Source organism: Nyctibius grandis, chromosome 16 (genome assembly GCF_013368605.1).
Source record: "Nyctibius grandis isolate bNycGra1 chromosome 16, bNycGra1.pri, whole genome shotgun sequence".
Classification (NCBI taxonomy): Eukaryota; Metazoa; Chordata; class Aves; order Nyctibiiformes; family Nyctibiidae; genus Nyctibius; species Nyctibius grandis.
Window position 1 is genome coordinate 4,776,561 of NC_090673.1, and position 24,102 is coordinate 4,800,662.

Here is a 24,102-nt window from a genome sequence, read left to right on the forward strand (position 1 = left end):
CCAGTGACACATCTGCCAGTCCTTGTCGTATTCTTTTCCATTTTACATGTTAAAAAAAAAGCATCCTTGACTAAAGGATCTGACTGTGTGGATTGTGCTTACTGAATTTAATTAATACCTTTATGAAAGAGGTTGTTATTTACTTCAGAAGTTGAGAAAACAAAAAAACTCGCCCTGTGCTGCAGTTTACTCTGTGTGGAGTGACTGTTGGCCTGCACAGCACTTCATTTATTTTAGCTCTGTTTATTTTAGCTGCACTTTTAGGGTGAAAAGAGCTGGCGGTGACATCGGAAACATAACCAGCTGCTACAAAATCACACTAGTAGGACTTAGCGCTATGATGGTGCTTTTGAACTTTGCAGTGCTTTGAAAACATTCAATAATGAAGGCCAGGTCCTCGTTCTGTTGATGCCAGCAGTAATCGCGACTGAGACATCAACTATAACATGGGGCCCAACCTTCAAATCTGAATTCAGTCTGTCCATGAGCATAAGGCTTATGGAAGTATTCTTGCGTGCTTAAAGCTAAGCACAGTTGCAACAGGACGGGGGCCCTGGATTCCTGTTTTAAATAGTTTTATTTCTGGCTCTATGCCTGGAAAAATCCATAGAGAGCTTCCAGAGGTGGGAATATACCCTGTATTATGAGCAGAGAATGATGCACAGCACAGGAAAATAGAAGAGGACATTTGACTGGAAAAAATTATTCTGAGGAAGAAGAGAGGTATTTTAGAGATGCATGTGCCAGTACTAATTTTTTGCCCTGGGGCCCCGGGGCCGGGCAGACATCTCCTCAGCCTTTCCTGTCACAGGTGGTGGGCGCACGGGGCAGACCCGCCTTTGCTGAAGAAACCCCTGAGGATAGGAAAGGAGGATAAAAGGCTTAAAAGTGACTTGTTGTGCCGGTGTAACCGGCTCCCCCCTCGCCCGGGGCAGCCCCTGAGGGAAGCGCAGCTGCCCGGCCCCGCCCCGATCCCGCACTACATTTCCCAGCGTGCCCCGCGGCCCCGCCGCGCTCCTCGCGGCCCGCCGGGGAGAGGCCGGGCCCGGCCGGCCAAGATGGCGGAGGGGGTGCTGAGCCCCGGCGTGAACCTGGAGGCCTTTTCTCAGGCCATCGCCGCCATCCAGGCGCTGCGCTCCAGCGTGACGCGGGTCTTCGACTGCCTGAAGGATGGGATGCGGAACAAGGAGACCCTGGAGGGCCGCGAGAAGGGCTTCGTGGCCGCCTTCCAGGAGAGCCTGCACTCCGTCAGCCGCGACCTGGGGTGAGCAGCCGGCCCTGAGGGGCCTGCCCCGCGCGTCGGGGTGCAGCCGGGCCCCCGGCCCCGGCCCTGCGGTGGCGGCGCGGCGGGGAGAGGGGTCCCGGGGCCCCCGGGCCTGTTCCCTCGGAGGCGGCCGGCGGTGCCGTTTCCACTCCTGGAGAAAGTTTTAGGCAAATAACTGCCAAAACGCCTCAGTCTATTCCTTGCAACATCGTGCATGTTACCCCTGCGTGGTGTTTCGTTCCAGAGCCTCCAAAGGGATGAATGCTGCTCATAATACTTACCTGGGTTTTGTTCTGGTTTTGTTTTAAAAAGGAGCTGTCTGTGGGATTGTCTTGGCAAGGTGAATGCTTTTGGTTGCAGGGAGATTTTTCTTGTGGTTTTTTTATTTTAAGTTTTGTGTTAAAAAATTTTAAAAATAAACGTTTTGTACGCTTTGACTATTTAGTAGCATCCAAGTGGTTCAAGAATGACCATTTTATTAACGAAACTTGTAAGGCTGGAAAGTTAGTATATATAAATATGGTTGTTTAGTACAAGCTGGTGTGTTTCACATCAATAGAGACACGTGGTTGAAGCTGCTGGTCCGTGTGGATCCTGCCAGAGGATGCTGGGTTCAGCTGTGTCCTCCTGGGAGCCTTCAGCACTGCCCAGGGAGGTGTCCAAGGGCAGCACAAGCACATAACCACCCTTTCCCAGCGCATCTTCTGACCTCCAGAGATTTGGTGTTCAGGGTCTTCTGAACAAGAAGTTGTTTCTTGTTGGCTAATAGGCCTTGCTGATTTTTAGTTTATTCTGATTGTGATAATATAATTTGATACCTACTTCTTCCCTTCTGTTGGGAAGGATGGTAGATAATCATTCTTAGGATGTTGTACACAGCGTTGTAGACTTATGTTGTATCACTTTGGTTTTTATGGTTTTCAAGTTGAGGAGGCTTTGTGGTTCCCTGCATGGAAGCTGTGCCATTCCTCTGGTTATCCTTCTTGTCGTGCTCTGTAGCTTTTTAAAGAATTGTCCAGTATAACCCCGAAATCTTGTTCCCAAACAATAATAAATAGCAATTGGCTCTGACCTGTCTTGTCTTGTGTGTAGTATTTTACATTACTTTGCAGTTTATCATCCAGTATTTCAGTGCTGTGAAGTTCTTGTGTGACTCCTTGCAGTCAGTCGTTATCCTTACTACCGTACCTGAGAGTAGCTTTGTCATCAAAGAGTACCTGAGAGTAGCTTCCCCAGTTCCTTTTTCACCACCTCTTCTACAGCATTAGTGGATATTCTTATCAGTGCTTTGGTAACCATTTCTCTCCTGATTCCTTGCAAGATAACTTTTTTTTTTAATATTTTGGAGCATGTTTAATTTGTCTTTTTTGGAACATAATTGCCCCAAAATACTGTAATTTTTATAGCATCCAAGTGTTCCATGTTCTGTTACATGTTTGGGAAGAACAGATTTCAAGTAGCAAGGAAATACACCAAGGTGGATTGAAGTTAATGATATCGGTGGACTTTGGCTCATGTCATGAAAGTATTGACTGAGATTCCTGTTCAACAAATCCTTAGTTGTCATGTCTATTCACATTTATTTTACTGTATTCCTTTGTCAAGAAATATTAAGCATATTCATGAGTGTTCACAGCATGAGAGGCTTAGAAATAGGCCTTGAAGCTTGAAGAGATGATGATGAAGAGAGGAGAATTTTGTGGTAGTAAAGTGTGGAAGCGTCTTAACTGCCAGTTTCCTGATTGTTGGCATTTATTTTTGTAACCTTCATTAAATGCAAATTGAGATATTTGGGATTTTTCTTTACAGAGATTTTCAAAAGTCACCCTTTGAAGGGTCTGAGTCCTGCTGTTAATTTAGTGAAAGTTCTGAAGTTCAGAGTAGGATGTAACATTCAGAAGTCAAAAGCAAAGGCACCTGATTAGTGATGTCACTTGAAAAACTGCATTTTATGTCTGTGCAAAGTAGCCAGTCTTTCTTCTGCAGCTGATTAATGCAAGCTTTAAAAATTGCTTAACTCTTGTTATTATTAAATGTCGTGTTTGACAAATGAGATATGAAGCAATAATAGATCATTTCACAGTGAGCTTTTTTTCATGGGAAAAGTGTGCTTATTATGTGTTAGTTGAGTATTTTATACACGTCTACAAATGTACAAATTGCTCATGGAAAACAGAAGATGCTTCCTTGCCCTGAGAACTTAGAATATGTATACATGCTGAGAGTAATCACAGACTTTGCAGGACCATCTCCAGGCTTAGGACTAATGCCAGCAGTTCTTCCGTATATTTGTATGAGGACAATTTTAATTTCTAGATCTGTGATGAAATGATGAGGCATCTGCCTGCTTGCTGGGTAAAAAAATCTTTCTAGTATTGTTTTTAGTATTGCAGCCAATGCTGAAGTCAGAATTTTGAAGTTTCTGAGGGTGTGAATTGCTCAGAAGGTGCCCTGGGTTTTGGAAGTGCTTGCGAACAGGACCACCATAGTTTGACTCTTTCCAGTTGTCTTGCAAAGACTCTTGACTTGTACTTTCTCTCCTTAGAAGCCCTGAGCTTAACAACTAACAGACCACTTTAAATTGTTTGGGTAATGACAGTGATTAAGTGTGGGTTGGTGTTTTTTTTTTTTTTAAAATCTAATTGGGCAGGTATTTAAAACTCACACAGATATTAAATTAGAGTTCATGCATGATTGCTGTCCCTGCAGGAGGATTGTATATCTCAGATATCTGTATCTGCAGATCTGACTTCAAAAAAATGCCATTCTGTTTTCTTTCAGTGAACTGGAGCGTCTGAGCAACCTAGTTGGTAAACCGTCGGAGAACCACCCCCTGCACAATAGCGGACTGTTGAGCCTAGATCCTGTTCAGGACAAAACACCCCTTTACAGCCAACTTCTTCAAGCCTACAAATGGTCAAATAAGGTAACAGAATACAGCAATGTAATTTAGTTGTGTATTCCTACAGAATGTTTGATTTGTGATACAGTAGACCTCTGAGTGTTTGAGACTGTCAAAACTGCTGAGTTTGTTATGAAGTTGAGGAGCATAATATGTACCTAAATGTACTTTTAAGGGTAAAAATGGTGCTTTAATTGAGAGGAGACTTTCCTGTGATATGGAGGTGTGCCCTTGTTTTTCAAAGGGGGTGTTAACTCCCAAGCAGAATAATACTTTTCATGTTAGCTGTGTAGCATCTTATGTAGATATAAAATAGAATAAAATTTGGTGTGGTTGGAAAATGGGGGACAGGAAGGATTTTTAGGTAGAGATTTATTAGCTGAGAAAATGTTTCATATTTCCTTGTGTTTCTTGCTGTTAGCAGCAGATTATTGGCACTGAAGAAAAAATAATTCATCTGCTACTTTTGGGGAAAAAACCCACCCATCTAACATTTATACGTGAAAACTTCTAAACCTGTAATGCAGTTAAGTCTTCAGTGATTTAATTGCTACTTTAGGTCATTATCAGAGTAAACTCAGTTGATAATGAAATAGCTTTAGCAGAGTTGTTCTAATGGAGTTTTTTATTAACTTAGAGTGTTGCGGAGCTTTGAAGAGCAGCTTTTTGTAATACTGGATTCTGATTTCAGAAAGCAGAAAGTTTTAATATCCTGTGCACTCATATACACAGTTAAATGTTCCAGGAGAAAACCAGTATTTTTTCTTTTATCTCTGTTGTCTTTGACTTCTGTTTTACAGGTAAAATAAAAGATAATGTTTAAGTTGTATTTAAATAGCTACTTTCTACCTAGTGGTTCTTCTGAACTTTACTAGCATCATTTCTAGGGTTTGCCGGTAGGCGTGGATAGGTTGCCCCCATTTTGAACAGCAGATGTGTTGCCTGTGTGAGAGTATTAGCTGCTGGCTTTACCGTTAGCAGCAAAGACCATGTTGATGCTCGTGTATGTTGCTGCTTAATTCTTCATTGCTAAATACATTTCTTGAATAAGTGTTATTTCATTACATCTTTTGGCCGCCTTGTGTTCTTATTATGTGTGTCTGGTGTTTTCTCTTGCTTCGAAGGGAGGATTTAGATGTGGTGATGTGTCAATACACTTTATGTCTGTCCGCATTTAATTTTTAATTTGTGACCCCTTTGTGGCTTGCTTGCTTGTATTTTTGATGAGCTGAGATAAGGGCATTTTCCTCTCTCTTTGATTGTTCATGCATTACTGATGGCATGAATACCCACATGGCTGCCAGGGGAGGATAGATGGAATAGAGTTTCGGGGCTGTGGTGCAATTCCAACAGGACATTCATGAAATACAGGGAAAATGAGTACACAGACTTTGTGTTGCTTGTTTGAATGCATTCTGTTTTATGTTTCAGACGTGGGGAGGCTGGTAGTAGTAGCTTGTAGGACCATAATAAGTAAGGTTGGTAGTAATAACTGGGCTGTCTCATGAGAAGCACATTATTGTTCAGTGTATCGAAGCACTATACTTAGTACTATATATTTAAAAAAAAAAAGCTTTGCTGCATTATTTTTTGTCTAAAATTGAAAGAACAATTAGAGGCCTGAAATGGTAATTCTTAAAAAAAAAAAAAAAACAAACCCCCAAAATGCCACAAACCCAAACCAAAAAAATCCCAGCATTTCAGAAGTTATCCTATAGAGTAATTTGTTTGTTTAAAAGCTGAGGTATTTAGTTGGTCCACTTATATCAGTATTTCTGCTTTGGAAATGGTAGTCTCAGCCAGTTTTTGGAGAATATAGTGACAGTAACCTTCCAAATACCAGAAACCACATGAAGCTCTTTAAAGTATAGTACTTCCAAATTGATTCATTTTTTTTTTAGTGTATGGAGGTACCTAAAACATAAGCAGTTTTGTAAATCTGGAGGTGGATCATATCTACCTATATGACTCTTACTTTTTGCAGCAAACTTAGTTGCACAAGTAATAGCTTCTTTAGTTTAGTTTTCTTAAATTTCAGCTGAGGCTGTATTAATCATCGTTCCTTGTGGTTCATGAGACACTGGATGTTAGAACAGTTATTTCTTTGTATTTGCGGCTTTGTTTTGATGCTGGGTCAAGCAAATGCCCAATTTTGACTTGGTCTTGGATGCATGGGCAAGCTCTTTGGGTTAAGTAGCAGTGCTGGGTGCGAAGCGTAGTGAAGATCATACTCACAGGCATAAATAGAAAACTTTGTTTAAGATATGAATGTTAACATAGGAGATTAGACTTACCTGGCGGTTTTCAGCTTGTTTTATTTACCACATTTAATATGTGTAGCTGTGGGTGGTTGTGTATTGTGAGGAGACTCACCTTTTAGGTGCAAATTTACTGACCTAACTCTTTGGCTTAGTGCAGTGGAAATGAATTGCATTTAATTGTGATTTCAGAGATATTTGCCCCAAACCTTATTTTACTGCTCCTGTGGGTCACAACACTAGTTCCTCTATTTCTGAGCATCTTAAGTTTGCCTGCTCCAGAGAAGTACAGTGGGAAAAATTAAAACTTTCCTTACAAAAGTGTGTTATCTTGGCAGTGCTTGCTATTTATTAGCACCTGCTATCCTGATATTTACTTACTGTAGTTTACCCAATAGTTTTGCAGATGGTAAAGTTGTCTGTATAATGGAAGCAGCTGTTTGGGAACACAACAGCTTGTCAAATGCATTAATTACACACACATGCAGCTGTAAAGGAACTTTACTTTTCCAGGTGTTTAACAGAGCTCACAAGATATAACTGAAAAACACAGGACGTTGAAGTTGATCTTATAGCAAGCAAGAGCTAGATGGTTTTTCTTCTTTGCTTTAACTTCTTTTATGTATCAGTAGAAATCACACAAGTAAATTACTTTGCTGACTGTGGGGTGAGTGGAGGCATGTAGTAGCCATGAAACAGTATTTAGGTCTACTTGATGAATTTTTTTCCCCCCTCACCTTCAATTATATTTAATAAAAGAGGTTTTCTTCATTACGATTGAAATGCTGTTTCCCAGAAGGATCCATATGTGCTCTCTAATGTAATACTGAAGATAGAATATTAGATAAGACAAAAACTGCTATCATTCTGTATGGGTAACGCAGCTAAACTATTATCGAAGTTAGGACGTTTGTAGAAATCAGCAGGGTTTTTTTTCATGTGGACATTTTTAGGACAGTTGTAGTCTTGAACGGGTGATGTTATTTTAAATTTTTTCCTTGATTTTAACTTCACTGAAGTGCAATGTTGTATACTCTACTATTTTCAGGGTTTGTCCATTTGCTCTACTTCAATTCCAACACTTCTGTAGTTTGAACCCACGTGCATACATGTGTGTGAGTGGTGGTGGTATTGTTTTATCATCATGAAATAGTACTTAAAAACCATGATAACTGTGTGTTTGGGAAGGCTGTTATCTACCATTTCAAGCAGAAAGCAAAAAATCACCTTTTCTGACTTCCTGACTCTCTGGGTGAGTAGGATTTAGATAAAATTATTTAATTTACTCATCTGTGAAAAGAAGATTATGGCAACTTGCATAAACTTTACAGTATCAGTGTATTGTAGATATTCCAAGTGAACAGAGCTGGACAGGAGTGGTCATAAATTTATTTAAAAGTAATATGCTGGCAAATACAAAATGAAAAAAAAATTAGTGTTGATCTGCATGTTGAAATACACTAAAAAATATTTGGATTTAAATTTTTTACTTCGTAGCTTCCTTTTGTTTTTACATAAATTTAAAATCGAACTGTTGAGATTACCATTAATGAGTTAAAATGATTTTCTGTCACATGACAGAAGAGAAAAGGAATATATAGTTTTTGTTTATTAAATTATTTTGATGTGTTCCCTGATAAATTATTTGTAAAAATTGTGTTTGTTGTAGATCTCAAAAAAAGAAATCAATAGAGCCTGTAGAGAAAGTCCAGACTTGTTATGACTGCCCTTGGTAGCTTAGTATTGATTAGACACAAATATTGAGTTTAATGACAGTAAATGACATCAAATGTTAACCAATACTGTTGAAGTAATTTTGTTTGTTTGTTCATCTTGATTGTAGAATAAAGTGTTCATTCCAAGGAACATTAATTTTAAATTTTGGATGCGCTGAAACATTTTGAATTTAATGTAGTTTTACAGTAGCATGGACAATGTAACTGAATTATTATATTGGCAGCTCTTTGGAAGTTCAGGCAGATGGCCAAGATTTTGTCCTTTGAGGACTTTTTTTTCTACAAGAATGATAATATTGTGACATACTGTTGCATGGAGATCCAGCTGTTTCTGCTGAGATTTCATCCACCCAAACTGGAAAATATTTTCTTTTCTGGTGTACTCTAATACCAGTGACAGGCATGTGGCATTGAGAAAAACTATCATGGTAACTGGATCATCTGCTTGCTCAGTGCTTCTGGAGGTTGCTTTTGAAGATCACCTGTGCTTGCTGGGGTAAGAGTGGGAAGGTTAGTGGTGCAGCTTGAGATACTGGTATTCTCAGTGAGCAGGAGCTCTAAAGAAGTCACTTCAAGAAAAGTTATAAAGTGACCAAAATCCCTTGGTTTGCTCACAGAAGGGAACAAATGAAAAAATAAAGTAAGGTTTTAATTCATGCAAAGTGACAAGTCGCTACAAGGATATCTCTGTTGCACTCTGAAGAGCACATTTTAATCTGCTTTGTAAGAGCAGAATCAGTGCTTCACAGAGGGAGCTGGGGTGGAAAGGCTCTTAGGGATTACTGGCTGTGGACTCCTTTCCTGTGCAGATAAGCCATGGAAGTTTATATTCCTGTTACTGAAGGAAGAAATAAATGATACACGAACTGGTGTTTTCTTGTACACGGGACACAAAATAGGAGCTAGGCCACTTGGATTCTATTCTTGCTTTTCTTATTAATTTTTGGTGTAACCTTGAACAGGTTGCATGATTTTTTTCTATGCCTCATTTTTCTTGCAGATAAAATAGGATAATAATACTTCACCTACTTCTTGGGAGAGTTTCTAGTCTAAATGTGTCTCAAGTGCATTGGGTTCTTTGGACAGAAATCCTTTGTAGATGCCAAGTATTATACAGCTAGTGACTAATGTTGTTTGCATGGCAGTCTGGAAAAATGCCCTTTATGGGCTTTTAATTTTGTGCAAAATTTAGGCAAATGTTTTGGTGAAGTGCCCTTGCTGTTCAGAATTATCTTAATCTTTTTTTGTTGTTCTTTTTTTTTTAAATATTACTAGGAAGCAGGTGGTTACCTCTTTGCCTCCAATTGCCGTAGTTATTAATTATTGCTCAGTTGTCTGACTGGAGAATATTGACTTCTATTATTGCAGGGTTGGTTTTAGTGACCAGCAATGGCAGGGGTGGCAAATTCAGGTAGTGTGCAAATTATCCTTGGTGTTAGGGTGCTGGGGGAAGGAGCTCTGGAACAGCTGTGACGAGGGAAAAAGTGCTTGTACCAAAATGTAAGGGGGGGCAGGAATTACAATAGTCTACGTATATTTTACTGGAGAAGGAAAAAGGTGAGACACTAATAGTAGCAGTAAAAGTAAAGGCAGAATCACCAGCTACTGTATGTTGGGTGGGTTTTATTCTCCCCAGAGACCCTGCCTAAAGCAGCATCTGGGGCCGCTGGGGATGGATAACATCAGTTGGGCCCATCTTTTTGGAGGATGCACCTTCCCTCCGCAGCTGGGAGCCCCTGGAATCTGCAGCTCTTGGACTCTTGTGTTTCTTTGCCTGTGATTTGTATGCTTGTTTTGAACAAAACTCCAGCCCAGGGCTATCTTAACTATTGTATTGTTACCATGTATAACTAGAAAAGTTTTTGACATCTAATAATTGGAGCAAAAGGAAATGAAAATTACCAATTTCTTTTTTCTTTGCACTACTGGAAAGATGCTGTGGCAGGAGAGAATTTGCCCCATATGCCGTCTTATGCCAATATGCAGGTTAAGTTGAATTTCTTTGACATTTTAGTAGACTGAGGTTAGTTTGTTACTTCAGGAAGAGTGATGATGAGTAACTTGTTACGTAAAAAAATGATAAATCATGAGCCTTTGATTCTGTCTTGTTTGTTATGTAGTTTGAATGTTTTATATCTGTCATCTTCCCGGAGTTATAGTAGTAATAATTCATACTAGGATGCTGTTGTGAAATAAGGTTATATGTGTCCAAACAGAATTTGCCTTTCTTACTGAGTTTTGCTAGAATACTTGTTTCAAATCTGAAGCAGCCTGAGAGCATGATACGGTGTTTTTCTATTGCTGTGCCTGGTGTTTGTTGTTATTCAACAGTATTTTTCAAGGCTCTGATCAAAATAATGCTCTAAGCGGTACCAGTCTCACTTTTCCTAATTATGGGAAGTGATATATCAATACACACTATTATAAATCACAGTCCCCTTGTCAGCTGGTGGGAATTATTTAATGCTTTGCAACACCTTTATTTGCTAATGAGTGGGTTTTTTCCCCTGTTTCTTTGATAAGTATTAATGTTCTAGCTGTTAGCCTATTTCAGGATGGAAGTGATTGATGTTGCTCTATTTTAACCAAAACACTTCTGCCTGCTCCTGCTTCTTCCTCCCCTAACTCCTTTTTTTCCTCTGCAAGAACTCTTCATACAGTTTATGTTGGATGGCTGAATTATGTAATTTGTAAGTCAGTGATCACTTTCCCTTTCTAAGCTGTATAATGTTGTCATCAAACCAAATTGGTTAAAACTGCATTACTTTGTATTAATAACAGAGACTGAATCAAACTAAGCCATGCACTGGCACAGAAACGCAGTATGTAGATGAATAAGTCGTGGTACGACCATTAGATTGGAAGAAAAAGCTTTACTTTTAGAAGTTGAGAAATACAACAAAGTATGACTGGAAATTCATGTTGTCTAGGGATTAATTGAAGAATATGTAGGACTGCAGAACAAGAAGAGCATTGTAAGAAACCCTCGGACCCAGCATTCCTTTGAATTTCACGTTTGCCTGCTGTCTCAGCTCTTGGTAGCTCAGACTGACTTGCTACTGGTGATGAAAGCCTGACTTATTGTCTAGCGGATGGTGGTCACCAGGAAAGCACAGAGGATGTTTTCAGAAACTCGAAGTTGTGTCTCACCTTCTTTGAGGCAAATTAAAGATGTTTGTAAAGCATTTGGGGACCTTCATGTGAAGGGCATTCGAGGAATATGAAGACCAATATAAAATAACTGATACAGATGATAAGCATTCCATTGATATTCTTTATATGGAAAAGATTTTTTTATAGCTTCTAGAGGAAATAAAATAAAATGGAAAATTTAATGATGTCACCCTGTTGCTCTCTACTATTGTTGTTGTCGGGTCTTTTTGTGTGTCTGTTATTTGATTTTTCTTTAATGCAGAAGTGCGCTCATCTCTAATCTTTTTTGGAGCTCTCTTTTGGAGTTACTAACGTTCGCCTCCTCCGTTCACAGAGTGATTTGATTGTTTGAATTGCACATAAGCAATACTCAGTTCTTCCCCATTGTATCTTAATCAGATACTGTTGATAACTGGGCTACAAAACATGGAAATATCCTAAAAGCTAATAAAATTGAAAATAGTCTGTGTACAGAGCTGTGTGTCATCGAAAGTGCAGTTCAGACCACTGGTTTGGCTGCTGCTCCGTGGAAATGTACTTTTGGCAAAAATGTGGCAGCAGTTTTATGTTCAGCAGTAGTTAATACTAAGCTGCTGCTGTTGAAGACATAACCCAGAAGGTCTATATGAATAAGAAATTACAGACTGTGACATCAGTACAGTTACTGTTCACATCTGTGCCTGGTTTTTGGTTTTAACGTACATAGAGGTGTATTGAAAAAGATGTGCAGTTATCTCAGATTACCTTTCAGAGTGAGTTTGCTCTTTCCAAAATATTCCTGTTAATAAAATAAAATTTTGCTTGATGATTTGAAGGAAATTGTCTGTTCTCCCCAGAGCTGTAAGATGTCACTAATAACATTAAGCAAGCCGTTAAGGAAGTCCGTGCTTTGCAGTAGATGTGGTCATTTTACGTTCTTCTGAAAATGTTTGGTTTTGCGGGTGAACTTTGTTTCAGATCTGGCCGAATATCTGACCCAGCTTTTAGGGATACTTGAATTTGGTGTTCTGCTCTCTGCAGGAGTTCTGATGAATGACGACTCTTCTATGGAAAACCAAGACCTTGCTTCTCTTGTAAAATGCTGCCTCTTGAGAAATGGGCTCGGACTTTTTTTCTTCCCCTCTGCCCCCTGTAATTATATTGTTCTGTCTTGGGTCAGCTGGGAGTAGAGATGTGGAAAAATAATACTCTAAACACAGTAATAAGAATTGTAGCCTATGTAACTTTATGGCTGACTGTCAAGCTTGTTCGGTAGTTGCAGAAACATACCTTAACTGTCCTAGAAGTCTGAGTAGTGTCACAGTCAGGCAGGTTTGGGGGTTGACAGGAGAAGAGAGATGAGAATAAGAACATTGTACTCAGAGCTACTTCACTCCTAACTCTCTTTGTTTTTGGTACATCTTCTTGGTGTGAGCTAGTGTTTAAATCTATTAATTTGTAAAATTGATTTGTAAAATCCTGAAGTTCTGGAGATAAAGATGACTTATCAGTACATGTTATCACTTTCTCTGCTGATACAAGATTAGCCCAGGCATGTATAGCAGTTCATTTTATCTAGTTTTAAATGCTTGAACGTAAGGCTTCCACCTGCACAAGAAACAAAAAAACATGAATAAGATCTTTTAGCCACTGACATTTGTTCAGTTACAGTATACCTAGAAAAAGATGTCCTCTGAATTAATAAAAGAAGATTTAATGAAAGCTGATTGATTCTACCAGGTGCTAGTCTTTCACACTTTTGATCTTTTCACGGAAAGATCAAAAGTTTATGTATCCTGAGCAGCAGTTATCCTGTTGTGCTCTTTTGTAAGGTTCTTGGCTTAGTGTGAAGCGTTCAATCATGCTCTGGTGCTCCACTGAGTTTTCTGAGAACTTAAAGTCCTCAAGCATAATGCCTAAGGCTAGACCGTGTGAGCAGTCTGAAAGCTGAAATGGCACATAACTGCAGTTGCACACTTGCCTGGTGTCTTAGTGAGTTAAAAATGCATTTCTTGGAGCGTGCATATTTTTATATGCTCGTGAATTGGCTTGTTCCCAGATACCTCTTCAAAAGCACATATACTGACAAGCTGACAGTAATAACTAATACACTTATTGGGTAGAATTAGTATATATCATTATTATGAAAAGTAATGACTATGTTGAAATGCTAAGGATAGTTTCAAGATTACTTTAGATTTCATTGGAAAGTGGAGTATAATGGCTACATCTTACAGCATGTAATAAAATCACAGGGGTCTTTGAAGTTCACAGTTGTGCTTTGGAACAAATAGTTCTATTCAAAACCAGCACCAGTCTTGATTAATTTGCTTGTTGTATTTGGATTCTTTAAGCTCCTGTAACTGCCAGCGGAAAAGTGTAAGAGGTGCTCTGTATACTGCATGGGGCATTAGACCAAAGGGATTATATCTGGATGTGACATTTTACAGTATATTCTAAAATAGATGTATTTACTTCTCATTATATGAAACTGCAATTCCTGTGGAAATCAATACTGAAAATACCCACTAAAAGCCTTCTAGGATCTGCAGACATGCACAAAAAGGAGCTGTATGCATGTACTGTTACTCACAAGTGGTGGGTTAAAGTGAATTATTTTAATCTTTTCATGTCAACAGCAACTGAGTATATTTTCCTTATTGCAACATCCTGTTACTGCTACAGAAGATGCAGAGAATGTGGACTAGAGCAGAAAGAGTCCTCGGGTGTCTTTAAGCTGCTTTAAGCTGCCCATGGTTTGAAAATATTCAAGAATCTGTGATATGAGCTGTTTGACATTTTTCCTATTCCAAATGCTCAAAGGAATAAATCTACATGAAGAGTGTTAAAAATGAGAGAGTCTTTGTGACAACGTCTGGAATCTCAGAATGTTACTTTATTTCTCTTTCTTGGCTGACCACCGCGATAAAACAGCTGAATCAAATACTTTCTTTTATGTATAAAATATATTTTTCGGGTCTTGACAGCTTGTTTCCAGTTTTAGTCTAATTCAGTTTGAAACAGCTGTTCCTAATCTCTGCAAAACAGTCTTTTCATGGAAATCGTGACATTCTCAACTGCTGCAGTGTTACTGGGCTCTGTCTTGTTTCAGAAGTTGGCTTTTCTTTATGTTAAAAGAATTTTTCATTCAGAGAAAATGTCACTTTTGTGTCAAATAAGCCACAGTTAAAAGAATAGCTGCCTCCTCCCCCCAAGGTTATCTCTCAGTGAGGTTGGATATATGTTTTGTTTTCTACATGACTTTTAAGAAAAAACCTCACTGTGTGTTTTACCATTAGTTAGATTTTTATTCTAATGTTCCCTGCCCTACCCATATGCTTTCAGTTGGGTTCTATTTAGAGTTTTCTCTGCAGTTGTCTCTGCACTCAGACTTAACAAGTTCTCTCCTTGCCTTATGGTTCAGTTTTACTCTGGAGTCAAATCTTGTATTTTCAGAATTTTCAGTGTAGCATTTTCAGTTTGCTCAGTGCCTTTTTTTTGGGGGGGAGGGTGGAGGGGGTTGGCTGCACTGCTTGATGCCTCTTCCAAAACTGTTTGTAGAAATTTCATAGATCACAGAGCTGATCGTGTCTGTAAGCTCTCTTGTGCCTGATCTTGTGCCTGATAAAGCAAAAGCTAACCTTTCATTTCCAATTTTCTGGTTTGTTTGGACACCCTAGCATGTAATATGGAGTGAAGTTAATGACTTTCTGCATAAAAGCTTGCTATCTGGTTGACTGTGGACATAAGTGTATGATGATACCATGTGTGGACATCTCAAAACACTTCTGATGAGGAAGGTGAAGGTTTTGGGAGTGTTTCAGTGTTGCCAAGTTTATAATGGGACTGGAGGGACTCTGGAGTTGTACAGCCTCTTCTTTCCTCTGCCCTTAGCTTGCTGGATGAGGTTTCACAGGTTACTTTGTTATGCACATCTTTGTTTTCCCATCTATAAAATGAGGATTGTGCTACAGAATGAGCACTCTGATAAATCTGAGAGAGATGCTGCATACAAGTAGGATCACTAGCGGTTGCTGATCTCGCTTCTGAGCCCACTATGGACAAACACCATCCTGAAGCCTCTTTTGGGTTATTTTGTTGAAGTACAATTTATCAGCTCAAATAAAACTAACATCTAACACAACATGAAAGCTTTACTACTTAAAAAGCTGTTAAATATGGTTTTGGTTCCAAATTCAATGTTTTGCCTGGCAAATACTTTGGAGTGTTTATAGTTTTCCTTGCATTTTTTTTTTCCCACAGTCTAAAGAACCTGACTTAGGGCTGCGTTAGGATTAAGTGAGATTACTAGCATCTTCTTTCCATCCCTCTTGTGTACCTTGTATGAATACATCCTAATAACTATTGATATTGCATTCATCCTGCAAGAAGCTAAGACCTTTAGTGTCTGCTGATGCTGCAGTTTTGATGTTGTGTTTTTTCTTGCAAGTAAAATCAATTGAGACAAATCTTGGTAACTTTTACAGCAAAATAAAATGCCTGTGCCAGGCAGCCATTGGAAGTTGTTTAAGTATGGGTGTGCTCTTAGATCACATATACAGGATTGTTCCAGCAGAATTGATTAGTTGATCTACTAGATTTAAAGGTCAACTGTAATCACATTTCAGGAAGATTGAAGAAGATATAAAATTGCTACTATGCTTTTCTGGGTCATATACCCACTTCTGGTGCTCTTTGCTTTTCCCCTGTACATCTTAATTTACTCAGCTAAAGCGTCAGTACATAAGGGGCACAAGTCAATGTGCTTGCTTTCTTCTGTCAATGAGAGAGCTAGTTAGTTGTATTTCCTCCAAGCCAATACCTTCTCTCTGGAAGAACTGAAGTGGAGAGGAGGAGTCCACTACACTCTACAGAAAAAACAAATCTCTCTTTTGGGGGAAGGCTGTGAGGAAAGCTGCAGTCTAGCTGTCTTGTTAGATGGGCCATTCAGTTGCTGGAGTTGATGCAGCCAAGGGATGATATTGTCCATTCGAAGTGCAGCACAGATGGAAGAGAGACAGGACTTTGTTCATTGTTAAGTTTCGCTCTTTTCCTGCACTGATAAACTTGCTGTCCTTCTGTGTGGATCTTCCATAGAACAACAGAGGAGAGTCTTTAAAACGGAATGGACTTTAATGCCATGGGAACCATTCCTGAATCAGAGAATATTGCAGTGCAAATGCTTTTAGCTAATCTTCAAACAAATTTCAAAGTAATTTCATGATTTTGTGTGGCTAGTAAATGCATATTTGGTGATGGTCATGCTATAGTAAGAGTTTTGTTGCGTTAACAGTATATGGAAAGATGACTCTTTAAAAGAGTCACTTTCCCCAAAAAAATCTGTCGTAGGGAGTGTTAACTGTTCTACAAAGGTTATTTGTAATAGAAGTCCCAGAGTCTAGATTAAATCGGAGAGTACTGTCCTTAGTGCATTTTCCTATGTGCTAACTTGCAAAATGTAGAAATTCCCAGATGTATAGAAACCAAGGGTCTGTGGCTTCTCTGTAAGCATCCATGACCTGCTTTTAAAATAGACGTTGACGTACAGCAGTGGCTGAAGACTGCTTGAGTGGACTGAGGAGACATTTATTGTGCATTTACTGAAGGCGGCCTTTTTCAGAGATTCTTGCTCTGATGGCCTTCTAACTTCAGTATGCATTTTGCTTTGTCAGCCACAATGTGAAGTCTGGAAAAACTAATGTCTCGTGTTCACTACACTTATGGTAAATATGGAAAAAAATACTTTTTTAAATAAATAATGGACCAGGTAAAGTTTTCAGAGGCTTGCGTGATCAAATCAGAGTAGCAGTAAATCCTTTGTGATTTTCCCAGTGGCTGATGAAGTCAAACAGTGCCTTGACTGACTGATTTGGTTTTTGTTTTCTTGCGAGTTGCTTAAATCTGATTTATCCTTTTTTTTAACCCTTGATGATGTTGGTCTTCGTTAAAAGGGTGCTCACAGAAACAATGAATTTTCTGAAATGCAGAAGTAGTGCGTGTAGGGTGCTGGAAATGTGATTGTTCTTTTCATGTATGCGGTTGCGTGTCATCCTGATCAGTACGTTAGGAAGACATTTTTGCAGGGACTTCAAAGAGGTTAAAAACAAGAATACGTGATACATTCACAGAGTTTCCAGGCTACAGGGAATTGTCAGGTTATAAAAGAATGCTTCTGTGTGGAAGGAAGTTTGCAAGGTAAAAAACACCTGTTAGTAGGATTATTACAGTGTCATGTGAACTTGATGCCTTTTTCTCCTCTTGTTTTCTCTTCACATCACAGGACTCTAGCATCCCTCCTTTCATCAGTTTGACAAATGTAGCAGCAGATTGCTGTTTTGAGTGAAAACAGTTTAATATAGGATCCATCAGTTGCCTATGTAAAATACCCATTAGAAAAGGGGAGGAAAAATCCCTTTATTATCAAGATTATTTAAGCAAAGTAGGTATTTAATCAATCATTTGTTTTCTAGAGAAGAGCAATACCAGTAGCAGCAGTCATGGCAGGCAGAATGCTGTGCATATACGTGCTGGTAATTAGTTTGCAGGTTCTGTTCTAGTTCTTGTACAATGTACTCCTCAGGCTTAAGTCCAGAAGAGAAATGTATTTTGAAAGAATCTTCCTTAAAATGGACTTGCTTTAATTTCTTACTTGATTGTTACTTTAACGAACAATAATAATTAGTTGCTTACTGAGGGGGATAACAAACTTGTGCTTTCGTGTTTCTTTTACAAACTAAACACAAGTGCAGTCAGTTGTGTTTTAATGCTGACTTCTTTCGTAACACTGCTGAGCTTATGCCTTCGTCAGAGGTCAGACAGTGCACTATCCCGCCACTTTGGAAATGCTTCAGACCAATTTGTTCTGCTTTATTTTGTTTTTTTTTTTTTTAACTCCAGTTGCCTCCCGTTGTAATCTGTAACAACATGTATATGTTGGTGTATTTACTCACAACAAATTGCTCTTTTCTCATCTTAGGGAAACTTTTGGATTTCAGGAAGCACTTTTGAGTAAACAATACCTGGAGATTGCTTCAATCAAATTCCTGAACTGTGGAAAGTTTAGATGAGGAAAATATTTCACAGAGGCATGGGAGGGCTGATGCTTTGGCAACAGTTCCCTGACTCTCAATCAGTAAAACTCCGTGCTGAGGCCTTTAGTTTCCACTGACTTGTACCAGCAGCAGCAGTTGTGTCAGTGAGTTTTGATTTAAGAAAAATAATAGACCTATTCTACACTAAAACACTTGTTTAATGGATTTTTTTTTAATTAAAATAGTCTTATTGCTAAAACAAAGAATATGTCAGCAGAGTCTGTAGCTGTGTAGCATCACCTCTCCTGGTGTGCAGGGCAGGATGACATTTCCTCTATTAACTCTAGCTACTGAGCTTGCCCTTTAAACAACCTGGTTTATCATAGGGCAGTTACAGAGGAAGAAGAATCTTATGCTTGGCCTTAAACCTAGGTTTTCACCTGTGCTCTGATTCCCTAGAGAGTATATTTATATATTTTTAAGAGGTTCCTGTGCTCAAAGAGTTGATAATGCTTTGGCCTTTCTGAAAAGTTGCAAGTTAGATTGTTAGACTGTTAAAAGTCCTTGTGTGACTGGTATATTGCTTAGTCATGATGGCCGTGAAATGTAATACTTAAAGAAATGAGTTTGAGCTCCTCACACATTTGTCAAGGAATCCTTCACTTGTTCTTCCTGTGTTTATGTGTTATGTGCACTGCGAGTCCGTTGCCTCTGAGTATGCCCTCAAGGTCTGAAACAAGGCTTCCATTTGAAACCAGCCAGCTTGTCTGCTCCAGCATGTAGTTGGAAACTTCCCTTGGCAAATAGTGATTTTGTTCCACAAATTAAATAAGTCTGCCAGAATGAAAAATAAAAAATAAAACCCCCACAGCTTGGTAATGCTGCCCAATTGCAGTCTGTGGCATCTCCATGGTTTTGGGACTTCATTATGCAGCTTGCACTCAACACACTTTTATTTAAAGCAGAGCTAAAAGTAGAACTAAATAGCTGACGTTCGTAGCCGTTTGGTGTGATGCAGAATTACTGGGAGGGGGACAGGACAGGAAGAGGAACACTGCTAGTGCCGGGTGGATTAGGCTCATTTATTTGCACAGAACTATGCAGGACTGTCCAAAAAAACTCTAAACTAGACCATGCTTTATCAAGGAATATCAGCTAATAATAGGAAGGTCTGTTTTGTTTTACTCTCATTTACTTTTGTTTTATACCCTGAAATGATGCAATTCAGTTTGCTGTGGCTGTTGCAACAACCAGACAAACTATTGCTACTGTGTTATTGTAGCATCCCTGTGCCGACTGCAGCCGTCCCCATATTGCAGAGCCATCTGTTTCCCTTACTGTCCAAGCATTAGGCTCAGTAGTATAAATTACTAACTGCTCCATGGCTTTCAATTGTTCCTGTTTAGTGTGCCAGCAGCAAGCCTTCAGCTCTTCAGCACCATTTATAAGTTTTCCTTGCTCTTTTATTTTTTTTCAATGCCTCAGGCAAAAACTGTAATTGAATGGTCAGTTGTTCATGCTGCTCAATTGTTGGCTTGATAAAATAAACTTTGGGAGGTAGGTAGGTAGTGTCCTCGTTTACAAAAGGTTTTGTAGCTAGAGTAGTGATAGAAACAAGTTAAAAAATCATGGTTTGTGAAAAGCACTGTTTTGTTCCCCCACCACCCCAGTTTCCTTAAATGCACACCAGTTTGTCATATTGCTGGCAATACATCCTCATACAGAAAGATCCTCTGGAAGTCCGTGCACTGCTGAAGAGTTGAGGATACTTTTGGAAAACTAAATGCTGAATTTGTCAGCTTATGTCTGTTTCGAAACCTAATTGTAATGTAGCAGTTGAGTAGTTTTTTAAATGCAATTCCCTTGTCTATCTTTAAGACCAAAAAGACACAGTATTTTTTTTCGAATACGTATAATATGTTTTTGCATTCTCAATTCGCTGTTCAGGCTAAACTAGTCATTTCCAATAGTTCTCCGACGTTCTGCACCCACCATAGCTGCAGCCATGGGCACCATGGCGTGCTTAGCTTCATGAGGTGTTTGCTTCTGGGCAGCTCAAAACTGTTGGAGGGGAAGGGTTTGCTTTGGTCTTTGCAGTGGGAAAGGTAACAATAAGTGACAATACAGGGTACAGCATTTTGTGGCTTTTCAGGGACAACAAGTTTTTAGTGTGACAGACCGTGTGTATTGGATGCATTGTGATTTTATGGGAAGCAGCTGATGAGGTAGATACCAGTTCATAATAGGGTGGTACTGAAATATTTGTACAATGGAAACTGTGTGTAGGGAGGTTGGTGCTGTTCCCCTGAGTCTGCTGGACTTTTTGGAGTTTTCCAGCCCAGTATAGAGGGGTGGTTTTGATAACATACCAAAAAATAATTGAACGGCAAGGTAAGTATTTCTTCCCTCTACGTATTTCAGATACAACGTCAGACAGCTCAAATCTAGCTGAAGGCTTTCAGGCTCGGTAGCATCTGAAGCCTGGGAAGCTGCTGCTGCTGCTATTTCAGTCGGGCTGTGAGTACGGCAGCGAGGAGCGGCGTGCTGTGCCATGGGGCAGTTCTGCCATCCCTGTGGGCTCACTTCTGGGGAGCTGTGAGCTGGGTGGTGGAGATGCAGAGAAGGAGAACCCCCTCAGAGCCTCCCCAGCTTTTTGCAAGAGACTAAGTAATATTGTGATTTTTTTTTTTTCTCTTGGTAATGGGAAGCATTCAGAAATAAAGGCCAGTAGTGTCCATTTCTTCTGACCAATATGTTCTTAGGGCATGTTGGCAGTGTGGCCTTCAGTAGAGAAGGGTGAAGTAGTTGAAACAATCACAGAAGTTTGTCTTACGGTTTGACTGAGGAAACGCAGCTCTTGGATGGGTGAAGCTGTATAGAAGAATTTTCTATTCCAGTCCAATGCTATTACTGCACTTGTAGCACTGTGGTCATTAGTGCTCTTAATTTACTTTCCAGTAAATACACCAGATAAGCCACTGTGGCCAGCCATGTTAGCTTTCTATTTTTTTTTTTATGATGGCAACCTGAAGTGATAGATTAATGTTTGCAATTTTTATTTCATTAATAATGAAGTCCACAAAGCAGTGAGAGGAGTGTCCATTTACATGGTGCCTTAAACTGGGGTGCTGATGAACTGCTGTTTTTTGATGCGGTAAGATTTGCTTAGTGATTGTCAAGATACAGAAATAAGGTATGTCCAGATTTAGATGACAAGCTGAAATGTCTGTGGGTTAGATGGTAGACATTTAAGTGGTAACTGGGTTATTGAAGAGGGCCTGCAAGACAGCCGATGCATGAAAAGTCAAATGTGTGTCAGTCTCCTTTGAAATCCATAAAAATTAATCATTTAGGTTTTCCTGTGGTTTTAACGGTGTCCCACAGCAATTTAAAAATGGTTCAGTCTCAAAGTCTTAAAACTCTCCTGATGACATCAGAGAAAATTCCTAGCGAAATAAACAATCTGTAGTGTTTATCATTTCCAAAAAGTATTTTTCAAATTCTGTTGTGGCAATTAATGATAGGAGTACTGTAGGGCTTGTGTGGGTGGGGACGTTTGGTGCTGAATACAGTGACAGCTGCAAGTCTAGTCTTCAGAAACCTGGGTTTGGCCCTGAGTATCATTCTCTTTCCCCTCTATTCCTATTTTGAATCCAGTAAAGAGAAGCATATGTTTTCTTGCATCAACTACGTTGGTGTTACCTTGTGAAGCATGACAAGGTCATGTGTTTGTATGGCAAAAGAGGAAATCTCAAATTGTGTTTGAGCTGTCTTAGACCTGCTTTTTTTTTCCGTGATTTATTAAAGATTTCCGTGATATACATGGTTAAATTTCCATTCATGTAGGTATGCGTGTGTTGATGCTACATTGCTGCTCTTGAAATTGGTACTGTTACATTATTAATATTGCAGATCATGCCAAGAAGGTGTCTTGCATTTAATACAGAACATAAGAAGGTTTGCCTAACCCATATGAAAATCTCAAATTGGAACTGAAGATGCTATAAAAATTTAAAAGGGACAAGGTCAGCCAGAAAATTGCATATTTTAAAAAGCAGAAAATCATCTATTTTTAACAACAAATTTCTTACTTCTTAGTACCTGTACTAATAATATTTTCAGTTATTAACACTTGAAAATGGTTTCAATTGTGAAACTACTTGGTTACCATTTGTGTAGGTGCCCATTAATTTGCGGTTTTCTAGTTGAGAGACATGAGAACTGATCAAAAGCATTTGGGTTCCTATGCTCCTTCTGTATGATCAAACAAATTCAATTTATTTCACTCATAAAAGAAAAGATAATGGATTACTCACTTGCTTTGTACCAGCATCTTTACTGAGGGGAAAAAAGTGGATAAGAGGGTTCTTCATTATAGCAAGCAAAGAAAAAAAAATTCAGGAATTTGAAATAGAAGTTTAACAAATTCAGACTACAGGTGAGGTGCATGGTTTAAACACTTGTAATTAAGCACTGGAAGAATTGGAGAGGAATGGTACAGGACTCACCTTCTGTGGAAGACTTGAAAAGTGAGCACATGCATATTCTGATTTTTCTAACTACTTTTGCTAAAGTATAAACACAGAAGTAACTTGAATTAGGTAAGAGGCAAGACTAAGTGTTCACAAAGGTTCTTTTAGATTGACTTAATATTTCTTAGGAAGCTTGTGGAAAGCATCAACTCCAGCCATCCAGGTTCTTAACTGTAACGTAACTCTCTCGTCTGTTCTGTGCTCTCTTAACTAGATGCCTTCTAATTTGAGGACTCGGAATGAGAAGGGTCTGTATCCGTGAGAACATGCTGTCCTCCAAAGCGTAGAACTTAACTTGAAAGTTCAGAATCTCAGTTTTTAACTTCTTTTCAGAGAATAGCTGGCAAGATGTGCTTCGGTTCCAGTTAGTGGCTGATGGAGACAGAAAGTAATGGTGAACTGCTACCAACTGCTCCTTTCTTTCAAGTGATAGAAGTGGGGGTAGAGATTCCAACCTTGCCATGGCCTGACTTAAAGCCTCTTCTGGCTGCTTCAATAGATAATAACTGACTGCAGTTATTATCTATAGGAACTCTACTACTAATATAGTAAGTAGAAAAAACATCTAGTGTTCTTAAAAATCTGAGATTCCTCAGATCCACACCTAGCATGAGTGAAATAAGAATTCTGAAAGTAAATTTAACAGTATTTCTAGAGAGGTAAGATAAAGCAGGAGAATATCATAGAAGACATCTGAGAAGATAAGTGTGGGCATTGTGTGATATACTTTAAATAACATTCTGTGCATGAAAATGGGTGCAGAAAAACTGCCTCTTCATCCACGGGATCCTACAGACTGTGGTAATTTGAGGCCCTTTGGAAAGAAGCAGGTAATCAAAGTCTGAATCCTAAACACAAGCAGACTGATTTAGATTTGCATAGGCAATATGAATTCAAGCATCTCCTAGTTATTGAATTCTTCATGTGTAACCTTAACAATTGTAATGTAACTTTCTTAGCATATGTAACAACACAAGAAAAACCACTACTTTTCTTCTCAAATATGAAATGTTTCTTGGGTCAGCACAAAAGCTCAGATCTCACTGTAAACGGTGTGTTATAAATACTTAGATAAATGTAGTAAAAACCTTTTGGAGAGGATTTCTTCCTCTTGGTTCCAGTGAGAGAGGGTAAATAAAATAATTGATGTGCCCTGTTAGCTGTCGACCAAGTTTCATGTGGCATGTCTTTCCTTTGGCATGCATATAGCAGCAGCGCATTTTAGCACCTCGCCTACAGCATCCACC

At 39.1% G+C, this 24,102-nt stretch overlaps 1 protein-coding gene across 1 annotated transcript in view; it reads left to right on the forward strand.

Moving 5' to 3' along the window:
- The first annotated feature begins 1,038 nt into the window (after positions 1-1,038).
- The window catches only part of MED27 (mediator complex subunit 27), an 89,760-nt gene continuing 66,696 nt past the window's right edge, over positions 1,039-24,102 (forward strand). The window contains exons 1-2 of the mRNA XM_068414019.1: positions 1,039-1,264; positions 4,046-4,190. Coding sequence (XP_068270120.1) covers positions 1,059-1,264; positions 4,046-4,190 — 351 coding nt within the window. The 5' untranslated portion in view covers positions 1,039-1,058. The remainder of the gene's footprint in view (positions 1,265-4,045; positions 4,191-24,102) is intronic.